The following is a 23,799-nucleotide window of genomic DNA, read 5'->3' as shown; positions in this document are numbered from 1 at the left end:
AATTGTCCGGGGTGAATTCTCACCCGGATTCAATTGCCCGGAGGATATTTCTGTAAGGAGGGGGATTTTTCCGTGGAGGTGGAGCCAGGTATCCTGGCGTTATTAAAAAAAGGTCAGAAATTAAATACAAAAAAAAGCTTTTTAAGCTGAAAGTAAGGAGCAACATTAAAACGTAAAACGAACGGAAATTATTACTTATATGAGGGGGGTTGCCCCCTCCTTAACCCCTCGTACTTTACGCTAAAGTTTAAATTCTGTGCTAATTCTTTAAAAACAACTCCTGAAACACAAGGGTAGTTTAATTAGAACAATAAGTAACTTTTTATAAAGTGCCGAAAACCTGTAACGTGAAGAGTGAGGTATTGAGGAGGAGGCAACACCCCTCATATACGTAATAACTTCTGTACATTTAAGGTTTTAATGTTGCTCCTTACTTTCAGTCGAAAAAAACAATTTTTTTATTTAATGAAGCTTACAACCATTTTTCTAAAGGCAATGAAAAAAATATGTCAATTAAAGTAAAAGTATACAAAATAGAAAAAGTAATTAATTGAAAAAATTACTCAAAACAATAGCCTACTAACAAAAACTAAGATATAAACTCCCAGCATTCAGTTCTATTGAGCAATGCCGAAGCGTTGGATGGATATTTTTTAACAATATCGACAGTTTTGAACTTGGTTATGAAACACCAGAATATTTAATGCCTTTAGACTCAATTGTTCATAAAAAGTAACGCATAATCAAAGTAGTTTGTTCAAAGTAAAATATTAAAGCTAAGATCAAGAAGATTGAATAAAATTTTTTAATTCAATATTTCTAATTTAATTTTGAATACCAAAAAACAATATATTTGACACCTTTATACTTTATAACTGTAAAAAATTAAATCTTTTTCAAAGCGACAACTATATAAATATAATCACTCCTGGAAAAGTAGATAAATGATAATAAGACACAATAACGTATCCGTTCAGGGAGAAAATACACAAATTCCCAGCATTTTGTTCAGGGGAAACATTATTAACTATAGTGGCTTCATATATCAGCTCATGGGTACCCTGGCAATGCAAGCAAAAGTTGACGGCAATTTTTTTTACCGAAATTTGCCCCTTATTAACTTGTTTTCCTTGTGTTTTCTTTGATTATACGAACTTTCTTGTGTACTAATAACTGGACTAATCACGAATAAACAAATACATATTTAGGATTGCCATATATAGCTGATTCTTTGATTTAGTGCTATCTATAGTTAGGCTATCATACTTTCGTTATAGATTCAAAATTTCTTGACAGGAAGTCAACGATGGGGCAACACATTTTTTCCATATTCCACCTTTTTCTTTTGGTTCCCTTATAATTACTTTGTAGTCCCACATTTCCAGGGGGGTCATGCCCCCCCTGCCGGCACCCATGAACAAATTAGTCAAGCTTACTTATTTTCACAGTTTAACATGGCAATACTGACGAAAATTCAATAAGACCTTACAAAATCTATAATTTTCAAACGACCCAAAAGAAAGAAATCCTAGAAAATCACGGCTTCCACTTATAAATAAACCTACATTGGGTCCAGAGGGCAAAAATATCTTATTTTAATGCCCTTGGTACTTTAATGTTTTTCTTGCTAGATTTTCTGTGAGTCTTTCGTAGATGAGCCAAAACCAAGTAAGCCAACACTTCTTTGCTATGTCCACTATATGGTATTCTTGAAAGCCTTACTTTCTGGTCTCTCTATTTTAGACGTTAATAGTAAATTTGCAACCCATTAATCTTCATAGGGATCCATTATCAAAGACCCTAAGCACTTCAGCAGCAGTGGCTTTTATGATCCAAATCTCAATTCTGTACAACAGCATTGACCAGACCATTGCTTCAGAAAACCAGATTTTGTTAAGAAAAAGAATAAGATGTCTATGTCTCAAGGCATTGCTCAACTGGACTAAAACTGCTGCTGCTAATGCTATTCTAAATAGAAGATCATATTTGCATCTGCCCTTTATGTTGATCAAAAAAGTCCAATATACCCAAAGTTCTCTACTCTATGGACTTCTGCTAAATCAAGGAAAATTCCCTAATTCTAGTTGAACTCGAGATGTTCGTCAAGTATTTAGTTTTGGCTGTGCTAGTCTTGGGACTAAGAGGTGCAGCATGGTTTGTGATTTCTGTGAGTATCTTTTGTGCATTTGTGACTGAGTCTGTGAACAGGGCTGCATCTTCTGCATTAGAGGTCTATGATAGAGCAGGGCTACATCATCGTCATAATTGAGGTCCATGATACAAGCATCTAGAGAAACATCAACACCTTGGTAGGTCACCACTGCATGCTCCATTATTCAATCAACAACAAGTTTCAAAAGTATTGGTGATAACACATATCCATATTTGTCTCTTTAGTTGATTAGGAAAGTCTCAGAGACCTTATGTTACTGACAAAGACAATAAACAGCACTACTGTGGTTTGTTGATGTTTAAGTTTATGCTCCAGTACATAGTAAAGTATGAATAATTGATCAGTACAAGCAATTTCAGGGCAAAACCCTGTGACCATAGGAATCTTGTCACAGTTGGGCAGGAATAGGTTGACTCAGTGTCCTTTGTCAAACTGATTTATGATTACTTTACATAATTCCAAGAGATTTGTGTCAGGCCAGAATCCATGCTGCCTAGGCAAAAAGATCTTTTTCATAATTATGTGTTGGAAGATTGAATCACTGATTATGCATCACATATCTTAATGAAAGCTATAGTTCAGCTAATCACTGCTCCTTCACTATTTCTAAGACTTAAATTATTGAATAGATGACCGGTTTATACTACCTTAAAGCAGGCAAAGTAAAATCAGTCCTGAATTTATGCTTGCATCTAATTTCATTTGACTCTGGGGTTTTAATTGAGATTTTAATTATTTGTACCAGATTAATATATGACAATATATGGCAAACTTGTACCCCTTACCAAATTTCTATTTGAGGAAGTGATCTATGAGAAGTTGCCAAAAAGTGTCCACAAACTTACAACACTAGAGGATGACGGACAAAGGTAATTTGGACATTGGTTTCCATTATACCCTGTGCTGTTAAAATTAGAACTAGAAGAGTAGATAAATGAGTATTTGATTTGTTTTGTGTAATTTAAAATTTTTGAACATGAATAAAAACTAGACATGCACAAACAACCTAGGCAATATTCAGCTGCAGACCAAGTAGGGCCTTTTAATGAACTACTTGATGTCAAATTGGGACAAGTTCATCTGAAAAAAACAAGCTGTTTCGCTTATCACACAGACCATCCATTTAGGGATGGAGGCTCAATGTACATTTCGATTTTGTCTCTGTCAATTGTATAAATCTGATCCATCCTCATGAATGGCCCTGGTTCCAAACAAAGCATCTTGCTTTGGTCTTCTTCCTGTGAAATGATCTCAGCAGCCAAATAGGTGAGAATTTTCCCTCAAAGACAAGGACTTAGTCACCCGTTTTCTGTCTCCATATTTGATGTGTCCCATAATCTTTGCATGAATGCTTTTGTCACCCAAGTCATTTAAATGGAACTCCTCTATCCATATCACTCTGACTACCATCAATGTTCTCAAAATTCGAGATATGTTTTACCTTTTTACTTTTCATCGTTACCTTTTCTGTTCATTTCATCAATTGACTTTTTATTGGTTCGTCTTGGGCTACAATACTTTTGGTCCTTTTGAAATATGCAGTGTTTTTTTTCTGGCATTGGCTTTAAGGTGGAGGGAATTCTTTTTGAGAGGCAGTTGGACACATGGACATTTCTCATGGTCATACAGATCCTTGTTTTCAGGAAGAACAAAACTTTGAGAAGCTAGGTCTGCACAAAAAGAGGGATAGGAGCTCAGAAATTCATCATTCATAAAAAAAAAGTCACAGCTAACAGGATAGAGTCAATTAACCCTAAAACCTAACTGATCATTTTCTGGTGTGAAAGCCAGTGGAAAAGTACTGCAAAGAAGCTCTTCAATTTATCAATTTCGATGAGCTGACCAGGATGGTTAAGCATCCCCACATCAGCAGTTCTAATTTTGTAAGCTTTTAGCGTTCCAATACTAGGTTTTTCCAGGGGCTGAAACTTTTGACTTGTATATAATAAGAATGTAAGGATTAAATTCTCATTCAATTTATTATATTTGAATGACTCCAGACTAGTATGGTTCACATGGTTTTCCAAGTTCAATAGGAAATTTGAGGCAAGACAGCATTGTGCATACTTTTGAAAGTGTTTTAGAAACTAGAAACTCAGGACTGCAAAGTTTTCAGAAGTCATCAATCCACTTATATAAGCAGCACCTTTTGTACCAGTAAGGGCACCAGAAACCATTAACGTTTTGAAATTAACACAAACAAAAAATAAATAAATAAATAAAGGGGAAAAATTGCAATTCCTTTATCCTATTCTGAGTTTGTCCATCTTGGGTGATGTCAGTTGACTGGCTGCTTAACACCTTATGCAGCTGACATTTTCTTAGGTCTCACCACAGTCGTAAGGTTGGTCTTGTCTATGTTCCATATAGCATGAGCTTCAACACTATTAATTCCCAACACAGCTGAGCAGTTGCCAAAACACTCAAAGACTGTCATTTGGTTGAATGCTGTTGCCCAAGCAATACTTGTAGGCTGAGAAGCACAGACAGACACCCCAAGGTTTCTATTCATAAATGAAGTAAACTAATCCCTTTTGTTATTTTCCCAGCTATCTGCAATCTTGTTCAATTTTGCATACTGATAGGCCAGAATATAGCATTGTTTTAGGCTAAATCAATACTGCAACTTGCTATTTTTTTTGGGGGGGGGGGGATAATTGATCATATTATTTTTTTTGATAAAATACAATATTTCTTAATACGTTAACTGGCTTTGAATACCTCTGGTTCCTAGCTTTCAAGTTCATTTAAGGACGTTTCCTTGTACAGATCTTATCAGGCTTGCTAGTAGAGTCTAGAATTACTTTATTGGTACCCCTTTTGGAGTAGATATTGCAACAACCAGGGCATCACGGACACTTCTCTCCATAATACCCAGGTCATTGGTGTTTGTGATAACTCCAAATCAACCACAGAAAAAACTTGAAGCATGTCCAATCCATATAGCTTCATTTCAAATTGTATCTGTCCATTTTCTGGTTTAAGTAGCATTCTCTTGAATCTGGCTAATAATCTTTCTGTATATAAATACTACTTGCTGTCAATGCTAATTACATAAAACCAAAAAATTTACCTTGCCTTTGAAAATTCAGATTTTTGACTCTTAGGTATGTTTACGTAATCCAAGCAGGAAAAGCCATTAACAATCTGCCACTATCAGTAATGCTACCTATTTTCACCTATAATGTATTTTAAAACTGAGTCCCCTGGAGTGCATAGAAATGGGGTGTCCATGTTGCCTGGTCTCCCCTAAAAGATTTTTGTAGTCTAAGACAAATTTTCTAAAGCCTAGTAAGACACGTTGGCATTTGGCAAAATTCTATCATGTAGAATTTTACACATACTTACTGTAAGCCCACAGCTTATGCAGAAAAATCTACCCTAGTACAACTCACCTTTCCACTCCATGATGTTTTCTTTTGACAGGGTATACTCATTACATGAATATTGAACCCTTCATGTTTGTCTTCAGACAATGATCCACAAAATTTGTCATTGTCCGCATGGAAAAGACATGTTGAGTTTTCTGTCTGCATTTTTCTTTGACTGGTATCTGTCTTTTCAGGCAATAGAACCAATCCCATTTAAAGTTGCAGTATGACTGATATCATGATTATGTTGTACAATGGCTACATTCAGAGCTGGGTGAAGTAATCTAAAAAGAAATTTGAGCATAATACCCAGGGCACAGTATAAGGTCTTATCTCACAAGCTGGAAAGCAAAGCCAAAGCCAGGCACATTTTGATTGGCTGTAATAAAAAATCCTAGACATCGTGTTCTAGAGTCTAGAACTCAAAGTCTAGCAAAGCGCCTTGTCTAGCATGTCTAGCTTAGAGCTGAATTTTACTTGTGAACGGTTGTTGCCTAGACATTGGATTCTCGCTAGACACGTGTCTAGACATGAGATTCTAGCTAGACACGCTTGTGAACGCCACTTTATGCATTTATTAGCCTATATGCTATGCTTTACCCTCACATCCCCTAAGGTGCAAATATATAGCCAAAATTTGTTTCTAAAGTGTTATATTTTGATCCTATTTTGTTTTATTTCATTAGCATTAACCAAACTTCACTCCTTGTGTGGGTTCCAGCTAATACAACAGTACCTTAAATCTATCCAAGACTGAGTCTGTTTGCAATTTGGATATTTTGTTATAACATTGTTTACTGGTGTTTTCTTTTGACAGGGTGTGCTCATTACATGAATATTGAACCCTTCATGTTTGTCTTCAGACAATGATCCACAAAATTTTTCATTGTCCACATGGAAAAGACATGTTGAGTTTTCTGTCTGCATGTTTCTTTGACTGGTATATAAGCCATCACATATGTAATTGAAACACAACTATGTGATACACTGATAAAACACATATATGAATTCTCAGATTTGAAATCTTCATAATCCATCAATTGGTTTGATTTGACAATCCATCAATCAATTTGATTTCATGTTTTTATTATGTCATTGGAAATATAAACCATCAAATATGTAATTGAAACACAACTATGTGATACACTGATAAAACACATATATGAATTCTCAGATTTGAAATCTTCATAATCAGGCAATATTTTCTATAGGGTATTGCTTGTTTCCCTAAAATAGAATTTTGTTTTTTAGCAAAAATTAGAATTATTAGTTGCTTTAAAAGTAGTGACAGTTCATCAGAATTTTTGAATTTCAGTATAATAAGAAGGAAAAGGGATTTTTGACATTTTCTTCCTTTTTACATTTTTATTCTGAAAAATGTATAATTTCTTTTTTACATTTTCTTCTGATATTTTGAAAAAATATCAGACAGTCTTTTCAGGCAATAGAACCAATCCCATCTAAAGTTGCAGTATGACAGATATCATGAGCATATTGTACAATGGCTACATTCAGAGCTGGGTGAAGTAATCTAAAAAGAAATTTGAGCATAATACCCAGGACACAGTATAAGGTCTTATCTCACAAGCTGGAAAACAAAGCCAGCTTAGTTTTCCATTGTTTGTTTCCATTATTCACAATTAGCAGAAAGCTCCAAGACTGTTATTCATGAGAAAATAAGAACTAGATAGACTTGAAAATCAAATCCTGCCTAATAGTAGAAAGTTTTTCTGGTTAGTCATTTTTGGCAACAAATTCAAATCATTAGCCTACACTAGAACTTTAACAAACCTTCCAATTTTGACCTTTTTCTTCATTACCTTATATTGCTAATGATAAGATGAATCCTGTGTCTGCCAGCATGCAATTGTTGTTATGTTTATGTTATTATGAATCACATCAAGAAATGAACAGCTTAAAAAAAAAAAAAATTGACAAAATAATGACTAAGGCCAATTATTTACACCAACTTATATTCATCAATTTATTTTAATAATAGATACAAAAAAACTTTTTCCCATGCTGATCAATGTTCTGCATTGTGCAGGTACCAATCTCATGATTTGTTGCCTTTGGTTGGGAGGGCAATGCATGGTTAGGGGCAAATTAATGGAAGCATGATCCATTTTTGAATAACTTCTCAAGATTTTCTTTAGAAAAAAACAAAATTTATTCTGATCTAATCTGTTCAAGGGCTTTGAAAATGTAACCAAATCTCCTAATCCATGCCCCATTGGGTGGCAAAATATTAATTTAAGTGCCTTTTACTTAGATCAATAGAATCTAAAATCTAGGTAATTCGATTTCATGTTTTTATTATGTCATCAGAAATATAAGCCATCAAATATGTAATTGAAACACAACTATGTGATACACTGATAAAACACATATATGAATTCTCAGATTTGAAATCTTCATAATCACTCTTAGGAATTCATGATGACCATATACTTGACACTAACCTCTATACTACTTCCACTGATATGCAATTTAGAAGAAAAAAGCTTAACCCCTAGTACTCATGCAGTCCCTAATCTTCAACAGATATTTCAATTAAAATATATTTTTCCTAAACATAAACAACATGCTCCTCATTGTGGACATGCTGTATATATGTTTAGAGAGTTGATAATGCCTGATAGTTTATAGTGTAAGCTTAGAGGGCTTTTGAGAAAAAAAAATGTATTAAGAAAACAATTCTTAGTTCATAATATGCAGAAAAATTGTAATTAACACATTTTGAAGGGGCTTCCATTATATTCTACCCCCATCCCCCCTGATTTGCAAATATATAGACCAAATTATATATTTGCCATATGTCACTCTTATTTTATCCTGTGTACCTGTAAATTGAATTAAGGCTGACAAAATCTGGAAATAGAAACACATGGTAAATTTCAATTTGGACAACATATTTGTACACCCCCACCTGAGGCACTTGGAACATCTGACTTGGTTGGCCCCCATCCTCCCAGGAACAGCTCTGTTTGCACATTAAGGGGTGGTAGTAAAGTATAGTGGATGTGCCTTCAAAACATGTTAACTACAGTTTTCCTGCATATTATGAAGTAAGAATTGTTTTCTTAACAAACTTGCTACTTAATAGCCCCAATGTTAGCCTGATACTGGAATGAGTACAATGATGAAAAACTTACGATCTTCTGCCATTTAACTTTAGAAAAAGAATTCTTCAACAGTCAATATTTGCATTATATTTGGTAATTTTTTTTGTAGTTCATATTATTGACTTACAAATAAAGGGGATACCACCAGATGGTTAATTGAAAATAGTACAGTCTATATATAAAGAAAAAAACCTAAGCCAAACATTATATATAGAAAAAAATGTCTAGCCAACTAGGTGGCTAATATGAATGACCATGTATATATATAGAATCTTTAAATTAGCCAACTCCTTGGCTATTAGACCTCCCCTATATATACATTGCACCCTTAGCCTAATTAGCCAACTAGTCAGCTAATATTAGAGTTACATATACAATATAAAATTAGCCAACTAGTTGGCTATCAATATCCCAGGCATATATTTGTTTTAGTTTTAAATTGCAAACTAGTTAGCTATCAATCAAGTTTCTGATATACTTTGGGTATTAGTTAACTAGTAGGCTATTGATCCTAAGTATGTGAGCTTTAGTTTGAAATAGCCAACAAGTCAGCAATCAATAAAGTTTAGTATACAAAGTAGAGCCTAGAATTAGCTCACTAGTTTACTATTAAAGTCTCAGCTACATACACATTTAGATTAGGCTAGCCAAACAGTTGGCTATTAGATCTCATTTATATATACACTTTAGAATGAATTAACCAACTAGTCAGTAAGTAAAAGAACTGTATATACTTTACAGAACTAGCTAACTAGTTGGCTATTAATATCCTCTCTCTGATCTGAGAGATTTGAGTCTCCTCTTGACAGCAATGTCATTTGAGACTTCTTTCAATATGACTGATTTTCTTCCTTCTCAGCACAACACCATTAGCTGCAAATACTTTCAATACAGCAATAATTAATACACCTCAGCTTCAATCTAAAAACACACAGACAATCTTCCTTTATAGCAGGTTTTTTTTTTTAACACAGACATATATCATTGCTAAAACCATCAGTCAAACCTATTACACATACAAAATCAATCCCTTTTTCAACACTGACAATACAGCAATTACATTACTATCAACATCAGATAAAATCTTTTTCTCTACCACTTTCCTGTATAAACTTAATAAACAGGTCTGTCATCCTATACTTCAAAAAATCATCATCAATCAAAATTCCTAATGCAAGTCCTACTGAAAATTCTCCTAAGTGTTCCTCTTTGCCCAGATTCATCATTTCTTTTCTCAAATTTTCATACTCCTTACATTCAACAACATAATTGAAAATACTTTCTATCTCACTACAATTATCACACAGAGGACTATCAGTTTTGCCTATGATAAACAACCTATGCTTAATACCTACACGGGTCAACCAAAAACGGAACATTAAGCAACCATATTTTCTTTTTAATCTACTATAATTTTTCATATCAAAGCCAGGCTTCTTTTTCTGGGTAAGAGCTACATATTACTACTCTTATCCCTCATTTCCTCAAAATGTTTTTGGTAAATCTTTCTCACCATCTCTCTAATCTGTTTATATGTTTCTGTAGAGGGTGTAAGGGTCATGTTTTGTGCTGTTAGTTTGGCATATTTGTCTGCTTTTTCATTACCCACCACCCCACATGGGCTGGACACCACAAAAATTGTATCACTATTCCTTTCTCAACAATCTTCAGAATTGAACTATAACTCTTATGGACCTCATCATTTTGTTTATTTGGAAAATTCTTTAGGGACTGGAGGGCAGATTTTGAGTCACTGCATATGAGGAACTTAGATTGGTTTTCATCACTTTCACTAGTTTTCCTCAATACCCATTCTAGTGGACTTTCAATTGCTTTTATTTCTGCCTCAAAAACAGTTAATTCCTTACTTAGTGACTTTGTTATCACTGTATTATATTCTGGAACCACTGCTCAACAACCCACTTCTAAACCAGTTATTTTTGATCCATCTGTATTTATTTTAACATATTCTTGATACTTGCTATTCCAAACTGAGAGGAATTCATATCTCATTATTAGAGGGTTATTTTCTATTTTTTTCCATGTAATCAATCTGAACCCAATCCCAGGGGGGAATTTTTGGTGATTTTTCATAACATAGCATTTGGGTAATAGGTACTTCTATACCTTCCTAAGTTAGTAGTTCTTCAAATTTTTCAAAATGATTCAGATGTTTCCTTTTTCTATGGTGATTTCTAGTGTTGGTCAGACCAGGTTTAATTATCAATTTCTTAACTGGGTGATTAAAATCTACTTTCCATAGATGGTTCATGTACACTATAAGCATTTTTTCCCATCTTGTGTTGAGTTTCTCCACTCCAGACTCGCCCAGGAGAAAAGAAATCGGGGTACTCTGGTGAGCCCCAAATGCTAATCTTAGAGCTGTATTCTGTATTGTATCAAGTTTTCTGAAAGTAGATTCTGGGGCAATGCTGTATATCGAACTCCCATAATCAATTTTATGTCTTATGTATTTGATATAAAATTGTCCTGCTGTAACTTTGTTGACACCATGCTTCCCACATAAAAGCATCTTCATCAAATTCAGTTGCTTTGCACAGGATTCTTTTAGATATTTGACATGTAGACTAAATTGAAGTTTATCATCAATGTGTATTCCAAGGACTTTATGACAATTGGTTACAAGTAGTTCCTCTCCAAATAGAGTAGGTTGGGGAGGTCTAATGTTCCTCTTAGATGTGAACAACATAACTTTAGCTTTAGATGGTTCAAAATCAAGATCTATTCCTAGGGACCATAACTCTATTTGGTCTAATGTTTCTTGGACAACTTTTTCTGCTTCTTCCACTGTGTTTTGGATTGTCCAAGTATTAGTATCATCTGCAAAGATTCCTCCTTTGCAGTTATTGTCTTCTAGAGGGATATCAAATTCTCCAACATTATAATAGTCTGGTCCAAGAACACTGCCTTGTGGAACACCTCTTCCCACCTCAATTTCCTTTGATCCTTCTTGTCCTACAGTCACAGCAATTTTTCCATCTGACAGGTAACTCAGTGTGAATTTCATAAAATTTCCATTATTTTTTGCTTTAGATAAACCTTTTGGTATCTGTCTGTGAACCAAATTATCAAAAGCTCCTTTAACATCCAAGAACACTGCAATCATTACTTTGCCATTATCAAGTGCATCAATGATGTCTCTCTGCATCCTGATCAGGTTATCTACTGTATTTCCCTCTCTCTGCGAAAACCTGTCTGAATATCCTGCAGCAGGTTAGCTTCATCTATTGCAAATCTCAGTCTTTCCTTTACTAGCCTTTCATATTACGCCACCTGTGTCTATCGCAGTTGCAGCTCCTGGACCTCTGCTGCTAGACGGCATGTCACAAAAGTCTCGGAAAAATAACACCCTAGGTGTCATCTCGAGCAATGTTGACTCTCTTACAAACAAGCTTCTGGAATCCCAAGTGCTCTTAAAAGAAGAGGCAGCAGATATTGCCGGTTTGGTGGAGATTCTGCCAAAGTATACTGCAATTCCTTTTACTGAGAGTTTGCTGCGGATATCTGGATTTCAGTGCTTCACTAATCTAGGACAGCCAAACTGCAGAAGAGGAGTTGGTGTCTATGTCAGAGAAGGCTTCCAGGTTAGTGTTATCAACCTTCCTATTTTTAATGTACCTTGGGTTGAAAGTGTATGGCTTGATATTAATCTTCATGACAAAAAAGTCTGTATTGGGTGTATTTACAGAAGCCCTAGCACACCCAGTCTTGAAGAATGTGAATCATCACTTAAAAAAAATTATTGATGGAATGGCTTCCTTGGTATCACAAACGGTTGCATCTGATTTGATAATAATTGGCGATTTTAATTTCCTCTTGGTTGAGTGGGTGGATGGACTTGGTCATCCAGCATCTGGCGGTGGGGATTCACCATTTGTGTCTTGTTTATCTGACAATTTCCTTCACCAAACGGTTGAAAAACCCACAAGGCACTGTGGTGACCAGAACCCTTCCTTGTTGGATCTTGTAATTCTGAGTGACCCAGACTCTCTCATCAGAAATGAATTTCTTCCTCCAGTTAGTAACAGCAACCCTCAGTTGTCCTCTCTGTGCTGTCTATGAATAGTTGTCTTCAAACTAACTTGTGCCCTCAAACTTTTATTGACTATCATGAAATACAGCGGGAATTGGTATCAATTAATTGGTCAGAGCTCATTACTTCTGATATCAACACGTCATGGTTGAATGTCAAGGAAACTCTCCTGTCAACAGAACAGAAGCACTCCCGTGTTATTTATTGAAGACAACCAAAAACACTTCCGTTTCTCACAAAGGATATAAAGAGGACTATCAATAGGAAAGCCAGAGCTTGGAAAAGGTACAAAAAGAAAAAAACACAGTAAAATTGGCTAAAATACGCAAAGGCTCGGAATCTCGTCTCAGACTCAGTTAGGAAACTGAAGTCTGAATATGAGGAGAAGCTTGCCAGTGATATCAAGGCAAACCCCAAATCCTTCTGGAGGCATGTTTCTGCTAAAAGTCCTAACCGTCACACCATTCCTGACCTCAAACATAGCAGGGTAATGCACTTGTCACCGATAGATAAAGCTAATTTACTAAATGTCCATTTTGTCTCTGCTTTCACCACCTGGTCTTGTTTAACCATCCCTGCAGCACCATCACATTCTGTATCTACCCCAATGCCTAGCCTGTTAATTACTGAAGAAATGGTCTTATCTAGCCTCGATAAACTCGATGTTAACAAGTCCAAAGGACCTGATGGGTTACACCCAAGGCTTCTTCAAGAGTGTAGAAATGTCCTCGCTTCTCCTCTGTGCAGACTCTTCCGGCTGTCCCTAAAAAACGGAGAGCTACCTACATATTGGAAAACGTCATATGTCACGGCAATCCACAAAAAAGGCCCCAAGGATTGTGCTGAAAATTACCATCCCATCAGCATCACTTCTGGGGTTGTAAAGGTGCTCGAGAGATTTGTAAATAGAGCTCTCATTCAGCACTTTGAAACTAACAACATACTAACTCCTTCTCAACATGGCTTCAGATCTGGTAGATCCATGGACACTAACCTAATAGAGACATAAGAGTATGTAACATCACTGCTGGATTGAGGATTTCCTGTTGATATGGTGCTCCTGGACCTCTCAAAAGCTTTTGACAGGGTATGTCATGAATTCCTGATCGCCAAACTGAAAGCAGCAGCTGTTGATGGTGTTACTGTGCAATGGATACAGAGTTTCCTATCAGAAAGAACACAAGCCGTCAGGGTCTATGATTCTCAAGGTGTTCCTCATTTATCGTCATCCATAACTGTGTTAAGTGGCGTCCCCAAGGGGACCATCCTTGGACCGAGTCTCTTCACTTTTTATATTAATGATGCACCAAACCTTCTCTCAAACCTCCTCACACTTTATGCTGATGACTCAAAACTTGTTGGCAAAGCTGCTATACCATCTGATCTCCAATCTATACAAACGGACCTTGATATTCTTGGATGCTGGGCTGATAAATGGCTCCTCTCCTTTAATGCCGAAAAATGTCATGTCATTCATTTTGGCAAACATAATCCACATCAGCAGTACCATCTCCAAGGTAACCCCCTCTCTGCAGTTACTGAAGAGAGAGATCTTGGAGTCATTGTTGATCATCGGCTGAGTTTCAGTACCCGTGCAAAATCTGTATCTTCTTCTGCCTTCCAATCCCTTGGACTTATTAAAAGAACTATCTCTAGCCAGTGTCCTAAAGAATTTATGAAGCTTTACAAGGCACTGGTTTGTCCACGCCTTGAGATTCGAATGTCCCTGGCGTCCCCCTATTTTAAGAAGGACAGAGAAATACTAGAAAAAGTACAGAGAAGAGCAACTAAGATGGTTGATGGCCTCAAACAAGTGCCATACAAAGAGCGTTTGCGTCATCTGAAGCTCCCTACTCTCATATACCGGAGGAAGCAAGGCAACATGATTCTAGCCCACAAAGTCATTTCAAAAAAATACTCTTCCTGGTCTCCTTGCTCCCCCAGAATGCCTTGTGACAAGAGGACATTCAATGAAAATTTTCAAGAAGCACTCTTCTATCCGAGAGAGAAGCCATTTCTTCAGCCAATGAATAACCAACTTGTGGAATCAGCTCTCTGAAGATACAGTGTCTGCAGACTCGACAATTGCCTTCAAGCAAAGACTTGACAAAGATTGGCAACAGTTGTAGTTCAACAGGAGTTCCTCTATAACTGGGAAGCTGCTGAGTCTACAACCCAAATGTAGCAAGCAAATCATGACAAACAAAAAAAAAACATTAGATGTCATCAAGGAGCATTAAAAGGATGGAAAATCCTTAAATTTGCTCCAAGCTGTGATTTAAGGTAATTTAACGTAATATATCTTACCTCCAACTGGGAGCAGAGTTATAAAATGATGATTTTCTACTTTGTATGGTTTATTTGGTCTTGGGATCATGATAGATGTGCCATTCTTCCAAATTGTAGGGAAATTGCCCTCTTTCCACAATTTGTTGATGAGTTGTAGCAGAATATCCTTCCATTTACCAGTCAACCTTTTAAAGAAAACAGGGTATATGTTGTCACTGCCAGATGAAGTCTCTGGTAGTGTCTTTAGAACAAGTTCAAATTCTGATTTTGAGAAGGGTTTGTTGTAATTTGATACTGATGGTTGCAAAGAAAGTTTTCTTGCTTTAGTGAAAGTTGTTGAATGTGGGCTGGTTCCTTCAAATGGATCTTTCTTACCTATTGTCTGGTGGAGATGACTTGCTCCTGCCTCAGCTTTTGTTTTGTTATCAGCAATCACTTGTCCTTGGTAGGTTGTTGGCCCCTGTGGATGGTGGTACAATTCTCTCCTATTCATCTTTCTTATGAAGGTATACACTTTTCCAAATGGATCCCTGAAGCTGAGATTTGAAACAAAATGCTTCCAAGATTCTGCTTTAGCTTGATTTATTGTTTTTCTAAATTCTGCCTGTGCCAATATTTTTTTTTCTATAATTTTCAATTGTCAGAATCTTGTTGTAATTGTTTGAAGCTTGGTATAGTTTCTTCTTATTTAAGCTACACTGTTCATTCCACCATATTGGTTCATTCCTAGTTCTTCTAGTTAAGTCCAAGTGGGGTCACTAGGCCAATGTCATCATTCTTATCCAGAGCACTTAGGATACCTATACCACTATGATTATGAGATCCACATAAACACCAAGCATCTGAAAGGGCATTAAAGTCACCAGTAATAATAAAAGGCTCTTTGGCTTTAATAACTTTTTTCACTTTATTGAAAATGTCCTCTGTTTGTGGCTTATTTCCATTGGGGTTATATATATTAACAATAACTATTGTATCCCTCTTACCCAGGAATACTTGGCAAGCTACCATCTCAATTTTAGAACTTGTGATGTCTTCAATATCTAGTTTTTGAAACATTAATGACTTTTTAATGCAAATTAATATTCCTCTTCTTGACTGTTCTGCTCTATCTTTTCTAAAAACTTCATAATTTCTAAGTCTCCATGAATACTGGGGTTGTAGCCATGTTTCTTGAAAGCATCCAACATCAATTTTTCTTTTTCTAAATAGCACTCTAATAAATCCTTTTTGCCTTTCATAGTAGATTGGATGTTAAAAAATAGCAACTTCATTCTGGTTTATTTGCTAGATTCCAAATTTCTTCTACATTGATTTCAACTTTGAACAGTGAGTGCATAAGTTGACATAACTTCACTATCCTATCTTTCATTTCTAATTCCTTGATGTGTATCACTTCTGGCACTTTGGATACAAATAACACTAGCTGTTAAAGGGTGTTTTTTGGTTCAAGGGGGTGTGGCTCTTTCACAGCCTTCTTGTTCAGTGCATCTGCATAACTCTGGTAAGCATTAGCTGCTCTTTTCATTGGTATGTTTTGGCCAACTGCAAATTTTTATGATTTAATGGTTTTGTTGGCAGGCTGGGCAGCTACCAGATGTTGTTGAATGGTTTTTCCCACAGTTAGCACAGACATACTTTTGGTATTTTCCTGACTCTTTGGTTTCTAGTTTTAAGGGACACTCATTAGAAGAGTGTTTGTTTGCACACATCAAGCATACAGCTTGTGGCAACCTACACTTTTCTTGAGTGTGGCCATACTTTTGGCATTTAAAGCACTGAATAATTCTTCTTCTTCTATTTAACAGCAGGCGGGCTTTTCAGTAACACTAGCCCTTTTCCTTTTGCTTCACTCTGTGGGCTACAGAGCTACTGGCTTGATTGCCTCATATTTATTAGATATATTCAGATATCTTTCAGCAGATCTTTCGACTCTAGGAGTTCAAATATAAGATGATAGATGTCGATTTCTATACTCTGTGTGCAGGTATAGTTGGCTAGGCTCTTGGCTGATAGTGGGATCTTGTGGTGTTTGAAGTATTTTAACAGTTTAGAAAGCAAGGTATGTTGTGCAGACGTCAGCATATTACATTCAAATAGGCAATGGTCAATTGTTTCATTATTCATATTACAATGCCTGCAAAGAGGGGACAGGGGAATTGAACCACTTGAATTAGAAAGCTTATATGAGAATGCAAGGAAATTTAGTCCATTTGTTCCAGAACGAATTCTATGATAAATTTTAGAAAGATACTTATTGGGAAAGGGGGAAAGGATAGGATTAATCTTATTAAAATTAATATCTGATAGCCTCCATCGGTAAATATCTCTAATTGGGATTGGTCTCCCACTTGGCTGGTCAATATTTATAGCATTTTTTTGCTATTTCATCAACCTGATGATTACCACTTATGCCAGAGTGGCTAGGAATGTACTGAAAGTAAGTTTTTATGCCACTTGAAGCAAGATTATCAATAATACTGAGACAATGATAAGTGTCAATGTCCAACTTATATTGAGGAGCTGAGGCCAGCAACTCAAGGCTTGATAAAGAGTCGGAATAAATGATAATATTATTCGAATTTTCAATCAAAGATTGGTTTTGCTTAAGGTGTTCTAATGGCATGATTATGGCATTTAACTCAGCAGACATTATAGATAAATTATTAAATAATCTCTCGCCCATTGCAATTTTCAGGTGAGGAAGGAAAACACCACTTGCAACCTTCTCATTCATTTTTGACCCATCAACAAATATTTGGAAGTGATTTTTATAGGTAATTGTATTAAGTTCTGCAAATTTTTCCTGAACAAAAGCAATGGGGGTTAAATCTTTATTCCATTTTGAAAATTCAGTATTTATTATGGGAAATGACCAATTCCATGGAGGGGATGGGGGGAAAGTAGGTGCAATAGACTTTGCTGGTACAGGGAACTTCTTTTGAATATTGGCATACTCATCTGCAATACCTCTATACATGGCTGGATTTCTTAACCAATTATGTAATGTGTGTGAGCTATTTGATTCAATTTTTGTAAGATGTTTTATCAAGAGAAAGCTACGTCTCTCCCTTATTGCTGTTAATCCACTCTCCATGAGCAGAAACTTGGTGCTTGTGGGTTTCCTAAGACCAAATATGAGACGTATTATATCATTTTGTGTTGTTTCAATTTTTTACATCTGGGGCTTTGCACATGCACCATATACAATGAGCCCATAGTCAATATGGGGTCTTATATGTGATTTATAAAACTGGAGTAAGGTTTTCTCCTTACAACCCCAGGGTGTGGAAAGAAGCCTTTTTAGTATATTTGCTTTTCTATAACATTTTTTTATTGTGTTTGAAATGTGGAGGTGGAAATTAAGTTTTTGGTCAAGCATGAGACCAAGGTAATTAATATTATTATCTTCTGGAATAGTTGTTTTATTTAGAGTTAGTTTTGCATTAACATGGTTTCGCTTCCTGTGAAATTGGATTATTTTTGACTTCGTGGGTGCAATGGGTAAATCTGAATGTTGAGAGAATTTTTCAAACTGGAAAAGTGACTTTTGCAGATTTGACTGTGCTATCTGAAAGGTGTTGCCAGATGACCATAGCACCAGATCATCAGCATATTGTAGATTCGTGTGGGGTAGGTTCAGGTCCCAGAGATATAGGGCAAATAGGAGGCAACTGAGGACTGCTCCCTGAGGTGGGCCTTTGGATATTGTCTTTTGGGATGAAGAGGCTGAACCAAAACAAACAATGAAACTTCGCACTTCTATGAAGGATTTAATAAAAGATACTAGCTTAGGAGGTACTCCAAGGTTTGCAAGTTTATTTAAAAGGATTTGGTGGTTCACATTGTCATATGCTCCTTCAAAATCAAGGAAAGCTGCAACTAGGATACTATTTTTTGAGAAAGATTCATTTATTGCATTTGTTAGCAAAATGAAAGCATCTGTTGAGGAGTGGTATTTCCTGAATCCAGTTTGAGTGTGTGGGATCATGTTATTTTTCTCAACAAACCAGAGGAGTCTGTGATAAATCATTTTCTCCATTATTTTCCCCATCACAGGTGTAATCATTATGGGCCTATAAGACTCAGGGTTATCTTTTGGTTTATTTTTCTTTAGGATTGGTAGGAGGGACGAACATTTCCATATATTGGGGAACCTAGAGGATGCCCAAGCGTGATTATAACAATTTAGCAGTTCTTGTTTGTATGAAGGTGTGAGATTCTTTATCCATGTAGGGTGTATATTGTCATAGCTGCTGCTAGTTTTGGACCTAATATGATGTATTGCATTATTCAATTCCTGGATTGAAAATGGATTAGTTATGTACTCGGATCCTGGGCGTGGTTGGTAACTAGGGTTCATAGGAATTGTGGACAGATTGCTTTGATTGTTTGATGTTAGCTTATTAACAAAAAGAGTTGCAAATAGGTTAGCCTTTTCAATATCATTGTCATAATGGGTATTATTATGTATAAGCTCATACAGGAGTGGGTTGGGAGAAGTCTTTTTCCACATATGTGGCTTATGACTTTATGTATAATTGGCTCATGCGTTTCTCTGGAGAGATTATTTGCAAAATTATTCCAGTATTTATATTTAGCATCTATTATAGTCCTTTTTAGATTAGATTCTGCTTGTAATTTTTTTAAATATGTAGTAGGTGTTGGTTTTTTTATGAATTCTGTCCTAGCTGCCTTTTTTATCTTCCATTTATTTAGGCACTCATTTGTCCACCATGCTTTAGGAATTTGTTTAGGGAATGTTTTCTTAGGTGTTGTCCTGGGGATAGCATGATTAGCTGTATTTATTAGTAAAGATGTCAAGGCTTCAGAATGTGTGTCAACTGTTGTGTTAGAAATGCATGAACTTTGGGTGAAACTTGTAATTTCATCATTTAGCTTATTTTGGAAAATAGACCAATTTGCTTTAGTGTTGATATATTTGGAAGTATGAGAAGAAGTTTCAGCAGGTTCATTTAGGGAGTAAACTATAGCAAAGTGGTCTGTACACAGACTATCAATTTTATTTATGTAAATTTTGTTCAAAAAATTTAAAGAAACAATTTGTAGGTCAATTGTGGAGAATTTGGCACTTTTGGGGTTAAAATATGTATTTAGGTTTGGAGGGGTAGCAACAGCTAATTCATTATTATTTGAAATCATATGCTCAATAAATTTACCAGCTTTATTTGCTGGTTTATTCCCCCACAAAAGGCTGTGGGCATTGAAATCACCCCAAATAATGATGTTTTTTATCATATTAGAATTATTTATATAATTAAAGAAATCCTTGGCATCTGAAGTTTGGCCATTAGGGTTATAAAAGCTTATTATGTAGGTTTTTAAATTATTCAGCCAAACACTTATACCAATTACATCAACATCATTTTCAAAATCTGGAAAATTGATGCCACAAAATTTTATATTATTATTAACTAATAAAGCTACACCACCTCCTTTTTTCTCTGAAGATCTATCCTTTCTCAGGATAGTGTATCCCAGAGACTTAATTTGTTGATTTTGGGTTAAATGAGTTTCCTGGAGGCAAGCAATATTAATGGCATTATTATTCATAAATGATATTAGTTCATTTAGCTTATTTTCTGTGAGTGATCTTACATTCCATTGGAGTATTGATAAATGTTGTGTTGTTGATTGATTCTTCATATGACTGTGTATCAATGTTCAGCTTTGTTAAAAGTAAAGCAAGATCTTTTTTTGCTTGAATGAGCATATCATCTGGGATGTAGATTTTTGTCAATTCTGCAATAATTTTTGTTTTCTGTAGTTGATGTATGTTCATGGCCTGAACTACATTACAGTTTAGAATGAATAAGTATATATTTGGGGATTGCATTTTTGGTAGTGCATCCTGTTTGTTGGTTAAGGGATTGATTCCAGGTAGTGTTTCTGGTTTGTTTCTTCTTGGGAGGGAGGGCCAGGCTGGCCTCATCTCACCGGAAAACAAGGCTTGCTGGCTTGGTGATTCCTTCTGATAGGGATTTGAGCTAGGGGGCTTAGAAGATGTTGTTTTATATGGGGTGCTTGATGCATTTGGGGCATTTGACTTGGGGGTTTTGGTTGGTTTCATTACAGGCTTTATTTGGTATTGTTGGGCAGCATTTGCTTCCATTGCTGCAAAGGGGTATGGGATGGCCTTCTCTGTTGATATTTGGAGTGTTAGAGCTCTTTTCTTGTATGCAGGGCATAATGATTTATTTGTAGATTCATGTGGACCTTTGCAATTGATGCATGTAGGCTGGGTGTTTTTGCAAGTTGTCAGCTCTTTAGGATGGAAAGATTTACAATTACTACACTCTTGGAGAATTTCATTGCATTTGTTTGTCGTGTGTCCCAGTTTGAAACACTTCTGACACTGAATAGGCTTAGGTTTGTATTCCTTGTGTGGTTTGATTTGCCCAAATAGGAATAATTTTTCTGGGATATCAATTTTATCCTTTAGTGTGAATAAGAAGGATCTACTAGTTTTTAGGCCAGTAGAGTTAGGTTTTCCAAGTTGGGTAACATCCTCAACTGGGATTGTGTTTCCAGCCCTATCTGAGAGGCCTTCTTTTAACTCCTGAGTAGATATCTCTGGGGGAACATTATAAACTACAATTTTTGTTGGTGATTTTTTTGGGTTCCAATTAGATGCAATAATTGGGATATTCAGAAGGGATTTAAGGTTAATTATTGTATCTGCTGATTTCTGATCTTCTACAGCTATTAGCAGAGATCCATCACGGTTAATGTTAAGAGAGAACATTGATTTTAGCAGTTTAAAAATTGCAACTCTTATTGCAGTGATCAATTTTATTTCAAAGGGGGTAGTGGGAGTAATTTTAAGGTAAATTCGTAAGTTTTTGGAGGAAGGATCTTGGGCAGGGAGAGGGAAATGCTTTTAATTGGGGAGATTTTTTCCTTTTTTTAGAGCTTCTAGAGAGGACCTCTTGAAACCCATTATCATCATATATAGTTACATTAGGACCTACAGTTATCATTGTCCTATTCTCCGAATTGTAGCTATCATTAGAAATTTCAGATAGTGTGCTTGACCAGCCAGGATGGGTATTTGATTTGGGATCTGGGGGGACGTTTTTTTTTTGGAGGACTTGTAAAAAATTCCGATTGGAAAAAGCTTTAAACACAAAATAAGACTAAAACAAAAAGAGGAACTAGATTATATCAAACAGTCTGCACTATACTATGGGGAGGATAAACACCACAGTATAGCCCTGAGGATGACTTGAGCAGGATAGGTTTGGTACAACTACTGGTTAGAAGCGATAATAATCAAGAAAATATATTTCAATTTTCTTGTACGGTTGCTGTTGTTGTTGAACTCAACTGAACTCAAAACGAAAAGTGTCAAAACGAAAACGAATAATTGGTCGGTTGTATCTCTCAATACTTCTTTTTCTTCCATATAGCCAAATAGACTGGGGAAGAGAGTTACTCTCAAATGCAACACAAATATTCAGGCTATCTTCTAATTTTTTGGTCTCTTGGTTGCATCTTTTCAACCTCTTTAATTCCTTAATCTCAATATTAATTTCTACCCTGAGGTCTGTCAGCAGTTCTTCCTTTGAATAATCTAGTGCTATTTGCTTGATTACACCATAGCTGACCTGTCTTTTCTCTTCAGGTGCTACATCAACAACATCTAGCTTCTGAATTTTCATTAAAGTAGGCCTATCCAATGCAGTTTGTGATTGAACATATACTGATAGTCTTTTTCTTTCATAATGTGAGTAAAAGTCAAATTTTTCTGTTTGGAGAATTTTCTTAAGTTCTAGAGTGATTGCTCTGTCTGATGGAAGTTTTACATGTGAGGTGAAAACCACTGTTAGATTAGTCCCTGATACACTGCTTTTAAAGTCACTAGCTGCATCTATTCTGTTATTTCTAGCTCTGAATTTCTCTGGAAATCTTTCAACTATAGGAGGTTTTACAGTTTTAGAAGTTTCTTGCTCAAGAGGTGAGCCACTTCTCTCACTATTTCTTTTCAGTAAATCACTGATGCCTTCAGCCTCCATAGGATTTACAACATTTGTGATGTCCTCCTCTTCTTCCTGGGGGAGGGGACGATAATCAACTGACACTTGCTGAGGGTACAAATTGTAAATTTTGGGTTTGGGGTGCATGGTATAAATGACCTTGATGACTTGAATATGGAAGAGGTGCATAGTAAATTGTAGGGGGCCCTTGAGTATCTTGATATGTTGAGTGAGGAAATTGTATAGGTTTTTAATGGGGCTGTCCAGAGTATACTGGAAATGGCTGGGTGTGAGATGGTGAGTATACTAGCCTATGTGTGGTGGTGAGAATGATGTTTGAGTAGGAGAAAGTCCTACTAGTGCTGATGTTGATCCTGTTTGTGTATGGTTCGTCTGTTGTGGATGGCTAGTTCCCACTGTGACACTTCCCCCAAGAGGAACCCCCATTAGAGGGTGGGAATTCATTAATCGATTCTAATCCAAATATTGTAAATGCTCTTACCCGAAATAAAAACTTCAGAATACAAAATAGTCTAGAAAATAAGCCTGGGCAAAAAATTTTTAATTTTACTGCGTCGTCCGTTTTCCTCGAGCTATTAATATCCCATCTCACCATTTAGGAGTTTTTGAAAGTCCCACTTAGGGTGGCCGCCAGAGTTGCCATCTGCCATTGTCAAGAAAGTGTGCAAATCAAGGCCAAAAAAGAGTGCAAGTTTTTAAAAGCATGTGCAAGTCAAAATATTTGGGAAAGGCACGCAGCGCCTTTCACTGTTCTGACCATTCTTACACC

General features: G+C 36.0%; 1 protein-coding gene across 1 annotated transcript in view; it reads right to left on the bottom strand.

Moving 5' to 3' along the window:
* LOC148950249 (DNA repair protein XRCC4-like) overlaps positions 1–23,591 on the bottom strand; it is a 40,479-nt gene extending 16,888 nt beyond the window's left edge. Inside the window, exons 1-2 of the mRNA XM_089091522.1 lie at positions 23,512–23,591; positions 5,569–5,828 (exon numbers count right to left, since the gene is read on the bottom strand). Coding sequence (XP_088947648.1) covers positions 5,569–5,757 — 189 coding nt within the window. The 5' untranslated portion in view covers positions 5,758–5,828; positions 23,512–23,591. The remainder of the gene's footprint in view (positions 1–5,568; positions 5,829–23,511) is intronic.
* Between the last annotated feature and the right edge of the window lie 208 nt (positions 23,592–23,799).

The sequence above is a fragment of the Artemia sp. Qi Xiang Cuo genome, chromosome 7 (assembly GCF_049724085.1).
Source record: "Artemia sp. Qi Xiang Cuo chromosome 7, ASM4972408v1, whole genome shotgun sequence".
Classification (NCBI taxonomy): domain Eukaryota; kingdom Metazoa; phylum Arthropoda; class Branchiopoda; order Anostraca; family Artemiidae; genus Artemia; species Artemia sp. Qi Xiang Cuo.
This window is presented reverse-complemented; position numbering and strand designations above follow the sequence as displayed.